This window comes from Sus scrofa, chromosome 8 (genome assembly GCF_000003025.6).
Source record: "Sus scrofa isolate TJ Tabasco breed Duroc chromosome 8, Sscrofa11.1, whole genome shotgun sequence".
In the NCBI taxonomy this organism is placed as follows: domain Eukaryota; kingdom Metazoa; phylum Chordata; class Mammalia; order Artiodactyla; family Suidae; genus Sus; species Sus scrofa.
The window spans coordinates 73,790,513-73,811,634 of record NC_010450.4 but is presented as its reverse complement, the minus strand read 5'-3'; the positions used below and the strand labels follow the sequence as shown (position 1 = coordinate 73,811,634).

At 44.1% G+C, this 21,122-nt stretch overlaps 1 protein-coding gene across 3 annotated transcripts in view; it reads right to left on the bottom strand.

The window, feature by feature from the left end:
• Positions 1-21,122, bottom strand: part of FRAS1 (Fraser extracellular matrix complex subunit 1) — a 457,087-nt gene that overhangs the window by 147,820 nt on the left and 288,145 nt on the right. For all 3 annotated transcript variants that reach the window (XM_021100604.1, XM_021100605.1, XM_013978814.2), the window contains exons 21-26: positions 13,278-13,430; positions 12,900-13,046; positions 7,238-7,384; positions 4,058-4,198; positions 2,616-2,756; positions 728-868 (exon numbers count right to left, since the gene is read on the bottom strand). In XM_021100604.1, coding sequence (XP_020956263.1) covers positions 728-868; positions 2,616-2,756; positions 4,058-4,198; positions 7,238-7,384; positions 12,900-13,046; positions 13,278-13,430 — 870 coding nt within the window. The remainder of the gene's footprint in view (positions 1-727; positions 869-2,615; positions 2,757-4,057; positions 4,199-7,237; positions 7,385-12,899; positions 13,047-13,277; positions 13,431-21,122) is intronic.

The following is a 21,122-nucleotide window of genomic DNA, read 5'->3' as shown; positions in this document are numbered from 1 at the left end:
ATACACACACACACGCACATGACTGGGTCACTTTGCTGCACAGCAGAAATTGACAGAACATTGCTAATCAACTCTAATAAAAAATCTTTAAAAAATAAAAAAATAAAGATATAAATAAATAAATAAATTTGCTTCTCTTTGTTGCTTAAGGTAGTGTCCACTCATGTGTGTTGGACAAGACTAGTTCCATTCCTTTATATTTTACCTAATTTTTAATGTCAAACAGAGTGGCTTAAAATCTGTTCACTTCAAACATGTGAACTTAATGCGGCAGGCTCCTCACACCGTTCATCAATCATCTATCACTTGTCTCCAGTGTGTGTATAAAAGGATACACCAATGCACCCCGGCATGTTACCTCTACATGTTTATCTAGATATAATAAATTGTATCTGTAAGTGTATATATATATACATTTTTTTTTTCCTATAACATGGCTGTGGTTCAGGAAAAGCACCAAGTTTTATGCCAAAACTCTGAACTGAGAGTGGTGACCTTTAAACCAAACAGATTGTTACTATTTTCCTTTCAAAGAACTTACAAGTTGAATGTTTTTAATTTTCTGTGTTCTATAAACAGTCCCTTATTCCATAACAGCACCAGGGTTTTTCCAAGGATGGGAAGCCTATACTTTATATCACATGAGCCAATTTTATCTGCAAACTCAGCCTCTGCCTGGAGATATTACAGGTTACTTCACCAGACCATCAGAGTGGGAAGCCCTTACCAGCACATGTTTCATTTGAGGAGTGGGCAGAGAAGCCAGGAACACAGCTGGAAACACAAAGGCCACTCTTCAGAAAGAACCCATGGTCACAGAGGTGACACCGGTCTTTGCGGCTGCACTGCAAGCACCCCCGAGGGCAGGCTGTTGAAGAAAGGACATTCAAAATGGGGCAGGACAAAGGCACGGGCTCCCAGCTCAGGCTCCAGTGATAAAGAAATGAAGGGTGAGAGCACAAGTGCATATGACCCCAGCTGGAGCAGAAGAGAATCCCAACAGTTTCCGCTTGAATTTCACAGACAGCTGGTCTACCCTCGAAAGGAAGGCCGTCATTGCTTTACACACTCTGACTTGAACATGAGGCACAGAAATGGATTGTTTAAAAAGTTAACCATACTGCAGTTCCTGTCGTGGCTCACTGGTTAACAAATCCGACTAGGAACCATGAGGTTGCAAGTTCGATCCCTCACCTCACTCAGTGGGTTAAGGATCCAGCGTTGCCGTGAGCTGTGGTGTAGGTTTCAGACATGGCTCGGATCCCGTGTTGCTGTGGCTCTGGTGTAGGCCGGTGGCTACAGCTCCGATTAGACCCCTAGCCTGGGAATCTCTATATGCCGTGGGAGTGGCCCTAGAAAAGGCAAAAAGACCAAAAAAAAAAAAAAAAAAGTTAACCATACTGACCTGTAAGGGAGGCAGTTTATAGTGATTAAAAGCATAGGCTCTGTCTAGGTACCGTTTCTCTTCCACCACCTACCAGCTGTGGAATTTGGGTAAGTTCTTTTTTAACAGTCTGCGGTGCAATTTTCTCATCGTAAAAACGGGAGCAGTAATAGCACCTAATGCAAATGTTTGTTGGTTGGATTACATGTGCTAAATACAATGCGAAGTGAACAGAACAGTATCGGGGCACAGGAGGACACAAATGTACTACTAGTATTACCACTATTCTTAGATTATTTTTACTTCAATGCATGAGGAAGGCAAGCTATTTAGAAGACCATGGAGTATTTCTTTGGATCAAGTTAATAATCTTCTATAATTGAGGTGTTTACTGCATAACTATTCAGTGTCCTTAGTTAAGATTTTGTTATAGAAGTGGTGCAAGGTAATTTAAAGGGCCCTGAATTAGAATCAGAAAGTTTGAGTTTAATATCTGACTTTATGCTGCCCTGGCTCTTACCCTTAAGTGTCTTTTTTTTCCCTTGTAAAACAGGATATGTAGTGTTCGCCTTATTTTACCAAGTCATCATGAATGTTAAATGAGATGATGCAGATGAAGGAAATTTGGGGAAATGTAAAATGCCATGCCCAGGTAATGGCACATTATTAAATGTCAGGTATTCATTGAAGTGGGGCACATAGTACCAAGCCTTGGAAGCAATGATGAGAACAAACTGGAAGCTCTTGTGAATAACTCAAGGGACAAGGAGACTAAGACTTTGGATTTAATGTTAGTTTAATAATAGAAGTTCATTAACTTGTCCCCAGAAATCCTATTCCTCAAGGATATTAGTGCAATATCAGGGTCACCGGTAATTTAGTCCACAAACTGAAAACCCTGAGTCCATATCAACAGGGCTGGCCCTCACATAATGGACACTTCACCTTAGTTCAATATAAGCTTTACATTCCATGAAATACTGGCTTCGTTTCCACACAGCTTTAGGGACAATATTGATTTGTGCAAGAGAATTATTGGCCTGCACATCCACATTCTATTTCGCCAGCCAGTGGCAGATGTGCACGAGAAGTCATCAATTACTCAGGCCAAACGCCTTGGATTTTCATCCTGCTCTGAATTCAGATTCTCCTTGGTTCCCCGAGAATCAGTGCACCTGGCTTACTTGCTGCCCTCACTTCTCCAGAGAACTGAGCACAGCCTCCAAGTTACCTGTGCATTTGTGATTTGCGTGATCTGCAAAGTACCCCTTCCCACATTCCTGGACACAGCGGGCTTCCAAGAGGAGAAACGGCCCTTCACAGCGGGTGCACACGTGGGGACCTTGGCACTGGAGACAGTGGCTGCCGCAGCCTGAAAGACAGAAGTCAAGTCAATAGGAATGCATGTGGCTTGGCCAGGGGCTCCTGGCCCTTGCAGAGAGGCAGTACAACCTGATGTGCTGGGCAAAGCAGTCGACTGGGAGTCAAGGAGCCAGGCTTCTGGATGTGACTGCTGTGCCTACCAGCTGGGTGACTTCGAACCAGTCACTCCACCTCTCTGAGCCTCATCTTCTCTCCTATAAAATAGGAGTGGACACGCTGCCCCGCCCAGCCTGGATAAAGATCAAATTAAATGATGGAAAATACTGAACGAATTATAAATGCTCAAATACCAGCCAGTATCATCAGTATTAACTAGCCCCTGGCTCTCTGCACTGCCTCAATGAAGTGTCACTCTTTCCTGACTAACCTGGTTGTTTATCAGAGTATCTATCACCCAAGGATGAGCCAGAGAAAGGTGATGGTTAGATCTACAGTATGTAGAGGTTTGTGGGAGGCAGATGGTGGAATAATACGGACCAGAGTCCACAGACCTCTATATCTGGAGCACAGGTCTGTTCGGTTTTTAAGGAAATGCAAAACTAATGGTCAAAACATACCTGTTGGTGTGACCATATACTCTCAAGATTCCCACTTGGACTTCAAATTTATCAAATGTTCTACTTGGGCATGGGAGAAGGAAAGAGTGGACTTTTTTTTTCTTTTTACAGCTGCATCTGTGGCATATAGAAGTTCCCAGGCTAGGGGTCACATTGGAACTGCAGCTACCAGCCTACGCCACAGCCACGGCAACGCCAGATCTGAGCTGCATCTGCGGCAATGTTAGATTCTTAACCCACTGAGCGAGACCAGGGATAGAACCCACATTCTCACTAAGACTATGTCAGGTCCTTAACCCACTGGGCACAACAGGAACTCCTGAGAGGAAATTTTCATTATAACAAAGAAAATCTCTCAGGAAAGAAGCCAGAAAGTGGATAAAAAGCCCCAAAGGAAACTTGCCACAGGCTCCTTCTCAGAACAGTAAAAATCAGAGAAGGGGAGTTCCCATTGTGGCTCAGTAGTTAACGAATCCCACTAGGGACCATGAGGTTGCAGGTTCGATCCCTGGCCTTGCTCAGTGGGTTGGGGATCCAAGCGTTGCCATGAGCTGTGGTGTAGGTCACAGACGAGGCTCGGATCTGGTGTTGCTGTGGCTCTGGCGTAGGCCAGCGACTACAGCTCTGATTAGACCCCTAGCCTGGGAACCTCCATATGCCATGGGAGCGGCCCTAGAAAAGGCAAAAAGACAAAAAAAAAAAAAAAATCAGAGGAGGGTGAAAGGACACTTACTCTTGCAGAGGCCCGAGTCGCGGTAAAATGATGGTGAGCACTGCTCCACGCAGGTGCCGTCCTGGAGAACGTAGCCATCCATGCACTGCAGGCAGTCTGTCCTCAGAGGCCCGCTGCATGCATTGCAACTCCAATCACACTCTAGGATGAAAGTTCCTTCCATCAGTTGCCTTTCCGTCCACCCTCAGTCCCAGAGACTAATTTATGAGGATGCTGTCTGCGGCTGCTCGGGGTAAAGTAAGGACAACATAGGAGATGGCAGATAAGTGAGCTCTATCGAGGCTCTGCTTGTAGCAGCCTGAACGCCTCTCTGAGGTTGAGTGTTTCCTAATTATGCTAGACACAGGCACGTACAAGGATTTCCCCACACTCGGGCAGAGGCTGCTCGTCAGCCGGGCTGCTGAGGAGCCAGATCCACCTGATCTTATTCCGCATAGACCCCAGAGTTCTTTATCCTCCAGTCACAGCAGGTGCATGCAAAGCCTGCTCCAGGGAGTGGCCAGGTTGCTTCCACAAACCTTATCCGACTTCCTCCAAATGCCAATAGGTAAAGGATGTCAGAGACTCAACTAAGCATGCATCTGCTTTCCCCAGTGACACCAGCTGCGTGACTCTCTTCCTCTGAAATATCAGGCATTGACCAACACAACAGAAAGGACCAATGATGTTAGAAATAAACGGGGCATAAAGGAATTGTCTAAAGACAAAAATCTTCCTGAAATAATGGAAGATCTCATTTCAAGCAGAGCCGACTGCTTTACATGTTCAGTCATTCGACAAGTGCCTATCGGATGCACGGCACTGAACTGGCGTATTAAGTGGAAGGTGTAGACCCTGCCCTGAAGGAGCTTATGTTCCAGTGGGTCCCAGCCTTAGATGTGCTCCCACGTAATCCAGGAGGATTGTTAGCAATATAGATCATCAGGTTCAATATCTGGACTCCTGAGTCAGTCTCAGGAAGACAGGGTGCTGGGGCTATTGTTTTTGTTTATTCGAGTTATTGGTCATGAGTTTTTTGGTTTGTTTTTCTTTTTATGGCTGCACCTGCGGCATATGGTAGTTTCCGGGCCAGGGGTCAAATCAGAGCTATCTAAAGTCACAGCTACGGCAATACCAGATCCAAGCCACATCTGTGGCCTATGCTGCAGCTCACAGCAACACTGGATCCTCAACCCACTGAGCAAGGCCAGGGATGGAACCCGCACCCTCACAGAGACAACGTTGCGTCCTTAACCCACTGAGCCACAACTCCGGCGCTGTTGTTTTTGATGGCTCCAGCAATTCGGATGCAATCAGAGAGCATGTGTTTGAAAGGCAAAGTTCTAGCTGGTAAGGGGGTGTCCTTCATGCATGGAAGACAGGACAAGAGAACAGGGTTAAATACTTGGGTTCTGAAGTAAATGTGTATTCAAGTTAGGGCTTTGTCACTCTTTATCTGCATGTCTTACACACTTTCCTTAAGCTTTCTGAGCCTCCATTTCCTTATCTGTAAAAGCAAGCACCTATTTCAAAAGGCTATTGTGATGATTAAATGAAATAATGAATGTAAGCAACTCGGCACAGTGCCTGGCACATGGCAATTTAATAAATGTTTGCCACTGAACTGGTCTCCTTGGAGAATGTCTCTCCACTCAGAGCTCCCCGGACCCACCGTCCCTCTCAGCTAAGAAGCTGGGGGGGAGCTCTCATTAGTCACTTCTCTCTCTTCCTTGATGCAGTATCTCTAAGTCCCAAAGAAGCAGGTAGATGTGCAAGATGGTACACGTGCTTCCAAGAAGATTTATAAAGTTAATCTCACTCATTTATTCGGGTGAATCAGTCCTGAGGGAAAATGACTAAAACAGAGCCTTGGAAGCGGCCAGCATAGTTATGAAATCATTTACAACAGGGAGGATTTGTGATAATCTTGTTTTTCACCGCAGACTAACAATCACTGGTTAGAAAGGAGAAAAGAGAAAAGGTTTTGTGGTCTGGAGCACAGCAGACCACCTAAGTTAACAACCACGTGGAACTGCTTGGACTGGAAAGCGTGCAATTTTGCAAAACCCTCAAACATCCCAAGTTCACTTGACAGATGTTTGATTCCATCTCTGCGCCTGAGCTTCTCTGGCAGAGCTGGAGAGATAGGGGAAACATGGAATGGAGGAATGGAGAAGGGAAATCCATCCTGCAATCTGGTTCTTCCCTTTGCTGAGCACTGCCATTCGCAGAGCATAAGCTCCAAGAATTCTAACCACCGGAGAACAAGGGAGAAGGTACTTGTTTTTGTTTTTATTTTTTTATGGCACATCCATGGCATATGGAAGTTCCCAGGACCAGGGATTCAGGGATTGAGTCTGAGCTGCAGCTGTGGCAACACCGGATCCTTTAACCCACTGCACCGGGCTGGGGATGGAATCTGCACCTTGGTAGTGACTCAAGCCACTGCAGTTGGATTCTTAACCCACTGCATGCCACAGCGGGAACTCCAATATTTGGCTTTTGACACTGCTTCACGATAAACCATGGAGGACAAGGAATGTGTCTTCACTAATTTAAGAATGTTAAGGAGAGATGAACAAATGAGACACAACCCTTGTCCTTGTTAAGCTTAGAGTCTGGCAATCTAGAGTGGTAAATACAAATGTCTACGGGGCCCAGAAGGCAATGTCAATCTTTGAAATAGGCCTGCTGTGACAGAAGAGGGAATAGAGGGGCCTGGGGCAATCTGAGGAGATCAGGTCCACATACGGAAGCATCTTCTACCTACTGCTGACTTGTGAGAATGCAAGTCTAGTATTGCAGGACCTTCTGACTTTTGCAAAAGAAACTGAAAATCTCAGCTTTTGTGTGAAGTCTGATTTTTAAAAGGCAAATAATTAAAAATTTTGAAACACTGTTCCATTCAGTGGGCCAAACAAACATGTCTTGGACCAAATACAACCCAAGGGTTTCCAGTTTGCCACCTCTGGTCTAGTTCCTAACACCGGGCAAAATATCTAGCGCATGGGAGGTACTCTGAAATATTTGCTTAATAAAGTCAATGAATGAATACATACATACCTAATGACTTCTGGCTACCATCAGAGAACGTCTATATGTCCAATGATGGTATTTTTCCCAAAGTTGGGGAGCAGTCATCTCTAGAAAAGGGGCATCACCAAGTAAAGACATCATTGTGCAAAACTGGGAAAGCTTTACCTTTGCATGTCTTGCTGGAGAGGTCAAGGTAGTACTGTGGAGCACAGCTCTCATGCTGACAGTCCCCAAAGAGCAGGACCTTGTTTGGATCTCGGCAGGAGGTACAGCTGGCCTGAGAATCACAGCTTCTACAATGCATGTCGCATGCTGAGCAGATAGCAAAAGAAAATGACCAGATGATTACAATTGCAAATACTGAAGCACTGATCAAACCTAGACAGATGCTGCAAAGGAACAGAGCATGGCTCCAACGTGTTTTTTAATCATGGCTCAGAATCCTCCCCCTCTGATCAACAGCAATTGAAAATGTTGTTTTTTCCAAAATAAAAAATCTTACTTTCCAAAATCCACATGGGTAATCTTATTTTCCAGGGATGATAAATTATCAACCCGAGAATGGAAATCCGACATCCAAATTGCCCTATGACTCAGCTATAGAATTAATTTACACTTATTCCAAGATCTCTGGAATAAAAGTCCCAAGGTTCATTAGAACCTTGCTTCTTAAGGAATCCAGCCCTCTACAGTTCATGGCGTAGACTCAGATTTTTGTGTGATGCCAAGATTAAAATCAGGCATCAACTTTGTTCTGGAGCTCAGGAAATCCCATATTTTAAGATACGAAGGATTTTAAGGTGCCTGGGCTTACTGATTTGCCCTAGCTATAATTCTTAGCAGCCACTTCACTCAGGCGCTTGGGGATGATCCCCAGGTCTTCCTGAATTTAACAACTAGCATTTCTTCTTCTTCTTCTTTTTTTTTTTTTTTTTTTTTTTTTTTTTGCTTTTCAGGGCTGCTCCTGTGGCACATGGAGGTTCCCAGGCTACGGGTCTAATCGGAGCCACAGCCACAGCAACTCAGAATCCAAGCCACATCTACGACCTACACCACAGCTCGTGGCAACACTGAATCCTTAACCCACTGAGCAAGGCCAGGGATCGAACTAGCAACCTCATGTTTCCTAGTTGGATTCGTTTCCATTGCGCCATGATGGGAACTCCACAACTAGCACTTCTCCATCTGCTCAGTTGTTCATGCTGGAAACCTTTGAGCCCACCCTGACACCTTCTCTTCTCTCACTCCTAATCCAGTCATTTACTGGGTCTTATTTACTTGAACTCTCAAATATAATTCTCAGAACATGTAGCACTTTCCCCCGTCCACAAATGCCAAGTCACACAAGCCATCATCATCCCCTACTAGACCACTGTCATAGCCTCCCAATTGGTTTGACTCCCTTGCATTCTATTTGCCATGTATCCATAAGAGTGATTTTTTGTTTGTTTCAAAGGACACCTGCATCTATGAACTCATGGCTTTCTTCAATCCTGGAAAGTTTCCAGCCATCATTTCTGCAAATACTTCTCCTCCATCATTCCCTCCGTTCTTTCTACCTAGAAATCATAACACATGTGTTTGAATCTTCTCAGTGTAATCTTTAACGCTTATGCATTCTTCAGTCTCTTCTTTGAGAAGTCCTTCCCTGACTCTCCAGCCTAGAACAGGTCTCTGGTTACTGCCCTTAGAGCTCCTTAGAACTTTCACATACGTAACAACGTTCATTTCAGCTATTATTTACCATCTGCATTCTTTCAAGCTGTAAGCTTCATGAAAGCAAAGACCAGGTTTGTTTTGTTTCTTGCCATAGTCCCTAGCTCCTAGCTGGTTGTTGATAATTTTGTAGGTATTCAATAAATATTTGCTATGTAAATGAAAGGAGCCAGATATTATAAGTATATACACTCAAGCACTAGTATCTCTGCCTCACTCTGAAATCTTCTCTCAGTATGTGTCAAAGGAAAAGTCTGGAGAGTGAACATGTGAGATTTCATTCTATAGAATATCAAAGTGTGTGGCCACAGTGCAGGAAAATGACTTCCCTATAAAATAAAAAGAAACTCCTCTTGTTTCACCTACAAGAAAAGCCACTGGAGTAAAATCTTTGTTAGAATATGTTGACTGGTAATGAAAGGCCCTAGGAATATTCTGAACTGGATTTTCAAACACATAGTTTGAGAATAATTAGAAAAGAATATTTGGATTGCTGGAAACTTATATGAGATTAAATTTTATCCTTTGGGAAGCAGGATTTCTACACAGGTTATGTCTCAGTTTTGATAAAAGATTTGGCAAAATTCCCAATGATAAACTTGCAAATACCGAAATGAAGTGTGGGAGTTCCCGTCATGGCTCAGTGGTAACGAATCCAACTAGTATCCATGAGGACATATGTTTGATCCCTGGCCTTGCTCAGTGGGTTAAGGATCCAGCATCGCCGTGAGCTGTGGTGTAGGTCGCAGATGTGGCTCCGATCCCTCATTGCTGTGGCTGTGATGCAGGCCAGTGGCTACAGCTCCAATTCGAACCCTCGCCTGGGAACTTCCATATGCTGTGGGTATGGCCCTAAAGAGTTAAAAAAACAAAAACAAAAACAGAAGTGAAGTGTGGCCTAGCAGTTGTAGCTGGATTTGAAGATGGCTGAAATACAGATGCAAAAAAGATGGATTGGGAGGTTGGGCCTGGCATATGCACCCTGTGGTGTATGGAAGGAGGGTCAAGCTTCATGAAAGCAAAGACCAGGTTTGTTTTGTTTCTTGCCATAGTCCCCAGCTCCTAGCTGGTTGTTGACACAGCTACTAGAGAAACTAACTTAAGCTGAGCAGCCTTCATGTAACCTGAGTGTCAGCTGGACCTGCTGGACATGGAGTTGCAAAACGAGGTCCCACGGCCAGTTCTTTGGTTGGGGTGACAGGTCAGTGCTCTGTCCTGAGAGCTGAGAGCTTCTCGTAGTTTTCTTCCTCAAGCTTCTGTCTGCCTCTTGTCCTTGACTCCTTCTATGAAGTCGCTCATTCCCGGAGCATAATGGAACTCCTCACTGACTCCACAAAGAAATGGGTCCATGTCAAGCATTTTGAGATGTTAAGAGACTACATGGAGGACTTGGAGGGATGCAGTAGTGTCACACTAAGGGGCAGGGGCTTCCATCATTCCTCTTTGAACTCTTCTTCCTCTCTCATCGAACCCCTCAGTCTTCTGCAAGGCAATCTCCACATGATCTTGTCTCTTGCAGAGTGGTTCAGCACATACCAAACCCCTCGGGTTCTCTCTCAGCTTCCACCTTCAGAGGAGTGTGGGTGAGGAGCCTTTTCTCCATTTTATGATATTGAGGCCACGGAGGGTATTATGCCTATTGCAATCATGTTGATACGACCTGGAGTACCAGGCGCAATTCTCCAAGGTCAAGGACCCCACAGAAGTGCCAAGAGGACAGTGAAGAAGTCACAAGTGGACCAGGAAGCAGGGATGTAATTTAACCATCATTCACTGGGGAGGGAGGGTACCCACAGCCTATGAAGTCCATCCTCCCTCCTAAATAGGCCTGTTTTCTGCTGTACCTCTGAGGGAGGGGCCCCCATTTTTGCTTACATACTCCGCCAACTCCAGTCCTGCTTGGAGCAGAGAAGTGCAAATGGGAGACGGCGGCTAATTTTTGAAATTTAAAGGTAATCATATGAATGAGGGAGGAGTCTTTCTATATTGCTCTAGAGGGAAGTTCCAGGGCCGATGAGAAAGAACTGTCAAACTACTGTCATCCCCACCCATGGACCTAACTTCCTTCGTCATCTGCAGAAGCCTGTGAGGAGGTAAGAACGAAATTCTGCCTTGGGCGCCTTGGAGTTCTCCTACTCCAAAGCCCATGGTTTCAAGTTCCGAGATCCTCATCTCTCATTTCTTTTTTAAAGTTTCTGCTCAGCTGATCATCCTTGAATTTTAGAGCTCAGTATGCAATTTCTAAAGGGTTCTGTAACCAGAATCTAGACAGCCCTCAGCTCTTACTTTCTTCTATAATATGGTTATAAATGCCTCCCTTTAATACTGACTATATTTCCTTAAAAGCCCTTTACTGCACAATTTCTGAAATTGTCAGGCCTATAATTGCCTATAATGATGGGCATTAGAAAGGGACATTGTGGGTTTTTTTTTTTTTTTTTTTTTCATGTACTAGTAACTCAAATGATCCCAACTTAGGGGCATACTTTATTCAATCTTTGGCAGAAGGAAACCTAAGCTTCAGCAAAGGACTAAAGTTAGAAAGTTCTTAATTTAACTGAAATAGTCTATAAAATCCTGTTTATATGGTGGCATACCAAATGCATTTGTGCATAGCAAAAGCTTCCCAGAAGAGAAGTATTCCAATGCAACGTATTTTTGTCATACGCTGGATAAGGGATTTCGTTTCTCTTTTGAACTTTTATTTCTGTGATTCCATTGCTGTGAAGAGCCTCGTAAATCTAGGTCACTTCTTCTACTTCTACACTCTCTTGCTTGAATAGAGCATGCAGGTACTTCATTCATGTTTCCTGTGTTACAGAATCTAGAGATTCTGGCAGACAGTTGATATATACCAAGCCAAGTTTTTGTTACAAAAGGGAAAAAAATCTTTTCATTGGTCCAAAAAGGGACATCATCTCTGGTATCTCCACAGATGATGCACATGGGTTCCGTATAACTTCATTGCAAATGCAAATCCTTGCAAACATCTCCATAAACTAACAGTGGTATCTATCGTTTTATGTCTAAAGCGTAAATATCTTTTATTGCTCGATTTGCCTCTCATTTCACATGATGATGATGATGACAAACAGCTACACTGAAAGCTTATTCTCTGCTCGGGTCTGTGCTAAGTGCTAAATGTAGGCACTACTCTGATCCCCCTTTTGTAGAAAAAAGAAACTTTGGCCCTCACTTGCTCAAGGTCACAAAGCTAGTAAGTGGCAGTTTTTTTTTTTTTTTAACTTTTTTGAACTTTGAACTTTTGAATCTGACTCTACAGCCCACTCTCCAAACCACTGCTCTAAAATTCCCTCAACGTGGTACTTCCTAGGGCATAAAATGGAAATATCAGCATTGTCATCCTTGACTGTCATTTGCAAAAGCAGAAAAGTGTAACACAATATTTTGGCAAAGGGCACTTTACTGACCGAAATAAAATAAGCCACCCCAGCCTGTCCCAAACTGTTCCTTCGTCTGTGAAGCACTTCCTAACTTTTTCCCAACCAGATTTGCCCTTTCCTGAATTTATCCTGTTTGTTTGTGCCTGACTCAGGTAACTCACCGTATTTTGACTTATTTGAGAGCTAAGACACTTACACAAGTAACTTTCAGGCAAAAGTACATAACTACTGTCTGGGCAGAAACTGAATGCTTTGTAGCATACCAGGCCTTGCATATTGTCAACATTCAACAAACACGTGTCAAAGCCAAATTCAAGCCAGAGAAGTGCTGAAGTCATGGCCTATGTACCAGCATCAATCAATGAGCTTCAGTCTCTGCTCAGGATCTTGAAATTGAATCTCTGAGAAAAACCACAGGAATGAAACAGATTAACACTTTTATTATTTTAACGAGGTAACTACAGCACAGCGAGGTTGAAGATCACAGAGCTAGTGCTTTCAGAGGATCTTAGCCCAGGCCTTCTAACTAGGCCCATATCTGAGTTATAATCTGCTAATGGCATCTATGTGCTTCATAGATTCATTTTCTTCCTTTTATAAAAATAAAGGCTACCAGATGAGAAAATGGAAGCAAAAAAGAATCCCTATTTGCTTCAATGACCTCAGAAGAGCAGGAAGGGTGAGAAAGTTCATTTTTAAGAACTTACGCTGACAAGCACGGTTGTCACCAAGATAGTGCCCTGGGAAGCAGGTACTGCTGCAGGTGCCAAGGTGGGACAGAACGAGGTTGGAGTCACACGAGGAGCAAGAGAAGGGTCCTCTGCCATGGCAGGTTCTGCAGGAGGAGTGACATCCTGCAGAGGGAAGAGACACAAAGAGAACCCATGAAGCCACATGCCCTTCCAGAGCAGCACCCCAAGAGCCGCTAATAAAAGCCCCAGTACGAAGAACGTTAGCTTGTCTGGTTTACTGCCCCACAGCGTGCTCCCCACCTCCCCTCCTTCGTGGGAAGTTGAAACCATCTCAGCTACTACCCCCAGGAGCTTAGCAGGCACCGCCAGCTCTTGTGTCCAGCACTTACTCACTTTTACAAGCTCCTCTCTCCACAAAATATCCGGAAGGGCAATCGGGAACACAGCGGTCCCCTAGCAGCAGGTGCCGGGCATTCTGGCACCTCAGGCAGACACTGCCGGTGTGGTGGAGGTCCGCTGCACAGTGCTGGCACAGAGGATGGCAGTCTGGAGAGGCAGAGAAGGCAGGATGCTATGAGCACAGCATCCCTACTACACCGAAGGGTAAAAGGGACTGCAATTACTACTGCTGCAGCATGGACAGCCGGAGCGGAGCCCAAAGGCAGTGCATGGCAGTAAAGCAGAAGCTTGGGACCTGTACCAACTGTGTTTGAGGTTTTTAGCAAATGGCCAGGCCCAGCACAGCCATTGAGTTTTTATCCGTTTCCAACTGAACAAGTCCTAGAGCAGCATGTGATAGACACCTGCCAGGAGTCTAGAAAGAAATGTCAGGTAACAGAACAGTTCATCTTATCACCACACCCCCTCAAGAGTTCCAAGAACCCTGGTACAGCCTGCTCCCAAGAGGCTCCTTCTCCCAAACATGGCCTTCCAGAGTCCGCATACCAGTCTCAGACGGTGGGGTTGGCAGGGGGGGTGGGGGGTGGGTGTGTGGGTTAGGGTTGGTTGACAGTTGAATTGGTGGAAAGTTTTAGTCTGTAACAAGAGGCAAGTTACAAAGACAAGTGGAGTCGAAAAGTCATTTTCATGACCCTAAACTTCATTCACAGAAGCTGTTGTACCAGTTGTGAGATTAAAGCTATAAGACTAATTATCTGGGACAGTCAGCACTGTTTCTTGTTCTTGCCCATATAATAGTCATCCTTTAGTTGAAGAACTTGATTGTATTCAGCTCCCCCTATAGGTGAAAATGCCCTCTGTCCTACCTTAACTGGTAATAACCCTTCGAAACCCATTTACCATCCTCCACCCCGAAGATGGAAAAAAAGCCACAAATCCTGCAGTACCCACCAGAATGAAAAAGGGGTAAAGTCCTAGGAAAAGAGAAGACAGAAATTCCCTGTGGTATTCAGAGCGCCGTTTGCAGCTGTATATGCATCTCTCCACAACCAGCTATGTCGTTTCATCCCAAAGTCTTAGAGATAATGATTGGGATTTCTAGCAATGCTTAGACCAAAAAAATCCTCATCAATAAAACAGATTGTCTGTTTCAATAAAACACTATACCCTGAGTGATACACTTTCTTAATTGCTGATCAGCTGAGACATGTCCTCTGCCCGTGAAGAGATTTCAATCCCATCCCCAGCGCCCACACAGGTGCATGAGAAGCCTTTCTGGGACCTCTGCAGCCACTCCAGAAGCTGAGCCCACAGTGTCCTCCTGAAAAATGCAGACTCTTTCGGCAACTCATGAATGAACAGTCCCTGACCTTTCTCTGAACTCCGGGAGTTTCAAGTTACTGGCAGCCTTTTGCCAATATAAGAAATAATTCTTGAAATACACTGAGGCGAATTAATCCCCATTAGAGCCTTTCAGTAAATTATAAAGGAAATGCTGGCTGTATGGAGAGAAATCTGATAAGGAGCCTATTTCCCCCAATCTTGTGTAAGGTTTCTACCAATGCCCACCTTTTGCTTTCTTTTTCCTGTGCCCTCCTCACAGTGCCAGGAGCACTTTGGAAGCTGCTGGAGCAAATGGAGGTGACTGTTTAATGACTATCTTAATGAGAGGGTATGTGCTAGGATCAGAAACCCGGGAAACATCACAGATGCAAGGCTCTAGTTTTTGAAAAGTCACAGTCTCTTCTTTAAAGCAGGTGCTTATAGAGAGTTCTGGGCTCAGGCAGGCGTCAACAAGATCTGCAGCTGTGCATTGGTCTAAAAACTAGTTGCATCTAACTGAGGCTTTCTCTAATGTACAATTAGAGGGATGAAAAAGAATAATCACCAAGGTGGGGGGGCTTTGAAGGGAAAGTAAGCAGATCTCTGGAGTATTTTGTGGGTACAATAAATAAATATTTATGGATATGTCTGCTCATGGGGACCTCTAGAAGCTGTTTCAGTGAAGAGGATGACGCGTATTACTTTTTTTTTTTTTTTTTGTCTTTTTGCCTTTTCTAGGGCCCATCCCATGGCATATGGAGGTTCCCAGGCTAGGGGTCAAATTGGAGCTGTAGCCACCGGCCTATACCAGAGCCACAGCAACGCAGGATCCAAGCTGCGTCTGCAACTCACACCACAGCCCACGGCAACACTGGATCGTTAAACCCACTGAGCAAGGCCAGGGACCGAACCTGCAACCTCATGGTTCTTTGTTGGATTCGTTAACCACTGCGCCACGACGGGAACTCCGACACTTCTAAAGGAAGCAAGAGTTGGGTTAGGGACGCTCCTTCCTGCTCTCATGGCAGCTGCTTTGAAACCCTTGCTCCTCTTCCCCAGTCACCAGCCCTTCCACCTGCTCCCAGGTTATCTCACCTTCTACTAGACTCAGTCCTAAAGCATAAGCACCTTTGGTTCTTTTCTGTTCACCATTTTTATTTCATTTCATCTCCCCTCTTAGGATGAAATGGCTAATTCCTCCACCCACGTTTTGATCTATTTTTTCAACGTCATGTGCACATTGCCGCAACATTATTGCCCCCTTTCCCCCATTGCTCTTCATTCTCCTTGACCTCAATTCCAAACATGTGCCACACAAACACGACCTACACCCCAAAGCTTTTCTCTACAACCATCCTATCTCTTGCCCCTCTACCTTTGCCACTCACCTTCCTCGCCTCCCTCACCTCACACAATTCAACCTCCACAATTCAACTGCTGCATGGCTCTTGAAAGGTCTCTCTGGCCACGTCCTAATGACCAAATCCAATGATCTCCGCTAATTCCTAACCCACCTGAAAGGTTAGCAACACATGACACTTTGGATGACCCTCCTCCTCAGCCTCCTTTCTCCGCTCAGAATACTTTAATCCAGGCCTCTGACTGCCTGGGAAGTGTAGAAATTCCTCACAACTCGCAACTCCTATCCTCCTGAGTAAGTCTCATTCTCTGGAGGTCTCAAAGCAGACAAGGCTATTTGCATCGGTTTGGTATATGGCTACCAGAAACCAAGGGAAGGGGCTCAGGAGCTGCAGAGACAGAACGTAAACCGGCACAGCCACGATGGAAGACAGCATGGAGGTTCCTTGAAAAAATAAAATACTTAATTAAATACTTAAAATTAAAAATTAAAAATTAATAATTAAAATAGCCACTTTGTGCTCTTTTTTCTGAAAAAAATAAAAATATGAATTTGAAAAGATAGCTGCATCCCTTATGTTCATTGCAGCATTATTTACCAAAGTCAAGATATGAAAGCAAGCTAAGTGTCCATTAGCAGATAAATGGATAAAGAAGATGCGAGATACATGTATTAGCCCTAGAAAGGAGGAAATCTTGCCATCTGCAACAACATACATCCATGTCTGAGGGTATTATGCTAAGTGAAATAGGTCAGATAAAGACAAAAACCATATAAGTTCACTTATATGTAAGATCTAAAAAGAAAAAGAACACAACAAACATAAAACGGAAACTGAGTCACAGATAGCAAGAATAACAGGCAGTTGCCAGAGGGGAGGGGTTGAGGGGGATGAGTGAAATAAGTGAGGAGGATTGAGAGGCACAAACTCCCAGTGACAAAATAAATAAGTCGAGGAGTTCCCATTGTGGCACAGTGGTTAACGAATCCGACCAGGAACCATGAGGTTGCGGGTTCCATCCCTGCCCTTGCTCAGTGGGTTAATGATCCAGTGTTGCCGTGAGCTGTGGTGTGGGTCGCAGAAGCGGCTCAGATCCAGCGTTGCTGTGGCTCTGGCGTAGGCCGGTGGCTGCAGCTCCGATTCAACCCCTAGCCTGGGAACCTCCATATGCCGAGGGAGCGGCCCAAGAAATAGCAAAAAATACAAAAATAAATGATAAATAAAGTGAGGATGAGATGAATAGCATGGGGAATACAGCCAATAGTACTGTAACAACTTTGTGTGGTGACAGATGTAAACTAGACTTATTGTGGTGATGATTTTGTAACGTATAGAAATATCAAATCACTATGTTGTGCACCAGGAACCAAGAGTTTTGTAGGTCAACTATACTTCAATAAAAACACAAAAGAAAGAGGTGCCGATTCCAAAATCACTCAGGGCTTCTCTGCCTCTCTCCATGGCTCCATATTAAGCCTTAAGGAGGCATCAGATCAATCACCAGACATATCATACTGCATGATGGAGTGAGTACTCAGAGGCAAGGAGAAATCAATAAATGACACCTGAAAATATAAAACAATCAACTGTAGGTTGCCCAAAGCATCACATTAATCCAAGTTAGTCTATAGTTTCATGGTATACACGAGACTGTAACCACTTGAGTCTGGAAAGTTGGCTACTTTTTGTTCACTACCTGTATCCATTCCCTATTCATTCCTTCATGGTTTAAAAAGTCATACTGGGAGTTTCCATCGTGGCTTAGTGGAAACGAATATGACTAGCATCCATGAGGACACAGGTTTGATCCCTGGCCTTGTTCAGTGGGTTAAAGATCTGGCATTGTCATGAGCTGTGGTGTAGGTCACAGATGTGGCTTGGATCTGGTGTTGCTGTAGCTGTGGTGTAGGCCAGTGGCTACAGCTCCAATTTGACCCCTAGTCTGGGAACCTCCATATGCCCAGGTGGAGCCCTAAAAAAAAAGAAAAAAAAAGTAATACCGAACATCCAATCCTATGAATAGATTCATTCTGAAACAACAGTCTGAGTGGGTCTCATGTTAATCCAAGATTTAATACACGAAAACTTCCCTTCCCAGCTTTGTCTTATACTGAGCCCCACCAGAAGACCACTTAAAACAAATATGTTCTTAAATCTAGCTCTGGAGTCAATCTGAATGTTGACTGACTTTTATGAAACCAACCAAAACGAAAAGTAACCTCCTAAAACCTAGGAAACACCTTTGTCTTAAGAGGCTTGAAGTCAAAATCTTGCTGGAGAGCATCCCTTGGGAGAGCTCACAGTGAGTAATGATGTGCAGGCAAAGAAGCCAGAAATCAGAGCAGCAAGGCTTGAGGATTAATCCCAGTGTTCCGACGGGGAGTCAGAGGGCAGGCTACTCAGGTGTGACAGATGCAGGTGCCAGTTCCCCCAGGCGCCACCTGGAAGCAAGCTTCAGGCTCAAGCCCAGGAGGCCACTGTGATCTTCCACACAGAGAGAGGCTGAGTGGGGCTCAAAATAGGTAGCTTAAGGCTTTGTTTTCTGACTACAATGTGAGCCAGGGAAGAAAATATGAAGAACATTTTTACAAGGCATAAATAAACAAAGAGCCTTTCAGAGTAAATAACTACTAACATGGACATTTTTCTTAGTTCTTTTTCTATATAATTTTCCATATACAGAGTTTTACATAGATGAGATTATATTAAATGTCATCATGTAATAATTTTTTTTTTTTTTTTTTACTCAATACCATCAGCATTTCCACATGTTATTAGGGACTCTTGGTAAACATCATTTTTAGGGGTTATATAATATTCTAACACCAAATAAACAAACAAAATTTACCATTTTTGTTGTACTTGATCATATACTTCCAAATTGTTCACGTTTATAATGAAGGCTATAATAAGACCTTTGTGTATTTTAGGTAATTTCCTAAAAGACAATGTCAAAGAGTTCAATTCATATTATTATTATATCCTACATTAAGCTTTGAATGTACATCAAGCACTATACTGATTACTATAAATGCATAATCTCACTTGAAAAGATGAGGTAGGCAATGTTATTATATCCATTTTAAAGATGAGGAAACAGACTCAGGAGTAAAGTTGTTTGCGCACATAAGTCATATCCACACTGATCCCAGAGCACACCCCTTTAACCACTATAGCCATGAAAAAAAAAAATGTTAGTCTCAATAGGTATTATGAATTTCTTTCCAGAAAGTCTGTGTCAATTTATATCCAAAAGCCACTCATGAGACTGTTTCATTGTAACTTGGCCTGCACTAAGAAATTTTGAAATAATAAAATAATCTTGGCTAATTTGGTTGATAAAAACTAGTGTTACATTGTTTTAATTTGCATTTTTTTATTATAAGTGAAGTTGAGCATTTAAAAATCTTTTCTTCAAACAACAAAATTATTCAAATGTACTGTGCTCTGAGAGCTTTCAATATGGTGGGGACAAGGACCTTGGATACACACTAACAATTGAGCATGAAATATGTGCAATCAAACAATAATTTGAGATAAAAACCAGTGAGTTCTTTCCTCATCCTCGGCAACCATCCCCCTTTGGACCAGGGAGCATGGGCCACCATGTGCTCTCAGAGAAAGTTAGCAGAATGAGATGAGCACAGATACCAAAACCACAGAGCCCAGGGCACAGGTGAAAGACAGAAAAAACCAACTTGAATCTGTGTATATGTGCCCTTTGCTAGTCTATCTACTGAGGTCTCTGTGTTTTTATTACAGATTTAAATGAGAAATTGTATGAAAGGTAACTAGCGATGACAGAAGACATTAAAGCCACAGCAAAGAACCACAGTCCAAGGAACCTCAGACACACAGCAGCTTTCCATGGGAGCTTTGCTGGGGAGGGGAGTAGGGTCCCTACTCTATCTGCTTCCCTGTCCATTATGTCCACAGAAGACCCTTCTCCATTAATAACATCTACTGCTGAACTGTTTTCAAGAGGCTCATGCTAGACTGGGCACATGAGGAAAACTACGAGTACTACAGTGGAAGGACGTGAGAGCTGTGGTGACCAGGAATGGAGATCTCAGGGTCCCTTGGGAAGGAAAACCAACATATCAGGAGTCTGTCTTCCAGGAGTGACCAGGGAAGACCTTTTCACCAGTTCTCAGCTTCCAAAATGCCATCAGAATTCAAAACAAAGTAGGATTTGGCTACATCAGTAGTACCTAGTAGGGAGCCCTTATCTATTTGTCAAATAAAAGAAAGACATCATTGGAGTCAAAACACTAGGAAAGGTAGTTCCCACTCTGGTTCAGTGGAAATGAACCCGACTAGTATCCATGAGGATGCGGGTTTGATCCCTGGCCTTGCTCAGTGGGTTAAGGATCCAGCGTTGCCGTGGGCTGTGGCATAGGTCGCAGATGCAGCTTGGATCTGGTGCTGCTGTGGCTGGAGCGTAGGCCGGCAGCTACAGCTCTGATTGGACCCCTAGCCTGGGAACCTCCATATGCCATGGGTGCAGCCCTAAAAAGACAAACAAAATCTAGGAAATTGTGGGGAATTTGGAGGCCCATGTAAAGGTTGACCGGCACCACCTCATTTTCAAAATGCACTTCAGGCCAAGAGGAACAGGGCGCTACTTGGCTGTGTGTGTGGCAATTTACAACTGCCTTGTCAGTACAATTTGAGCTAATGAAGAGAGAAGTCTCCCCATGGCCAGCCAGATGGATTAATTATTCAATCTAAACATAATTAAGAGGTGGTATCAGCCCGTCTCCAGGCCCTGCAGGAGGTGACGGGTGTCCCAGGGAACGGCCACAACCCCAGTCACTTCATGCTCAGTTAACACCTCGGGGCATGTTTTCTAAGAATTATGCTGATTTGGAGACAAGTCTTGAATTCTTCCTGGTGGGTGGTGACCATCTGACAAGTCCTGATTCAGATCCTGACTGGCCCCACAGCTAGGAGCACAACTCTCAGAAACAATGTCCTTAAAATGCCTGTCTCCACAGAGAGGAAGACAAAACACAGGCTAGATACCCTGCTAATCCTCCTGACCCCACCTCCCCGCCCCCCCCAACAGGTGATTCTGGAAAAATCACAGGATACACCAGAGGAAGTTTAGACTGTCTGCTTAATTTGTACCGGGGACCGCAGTTACTAAAAGAGG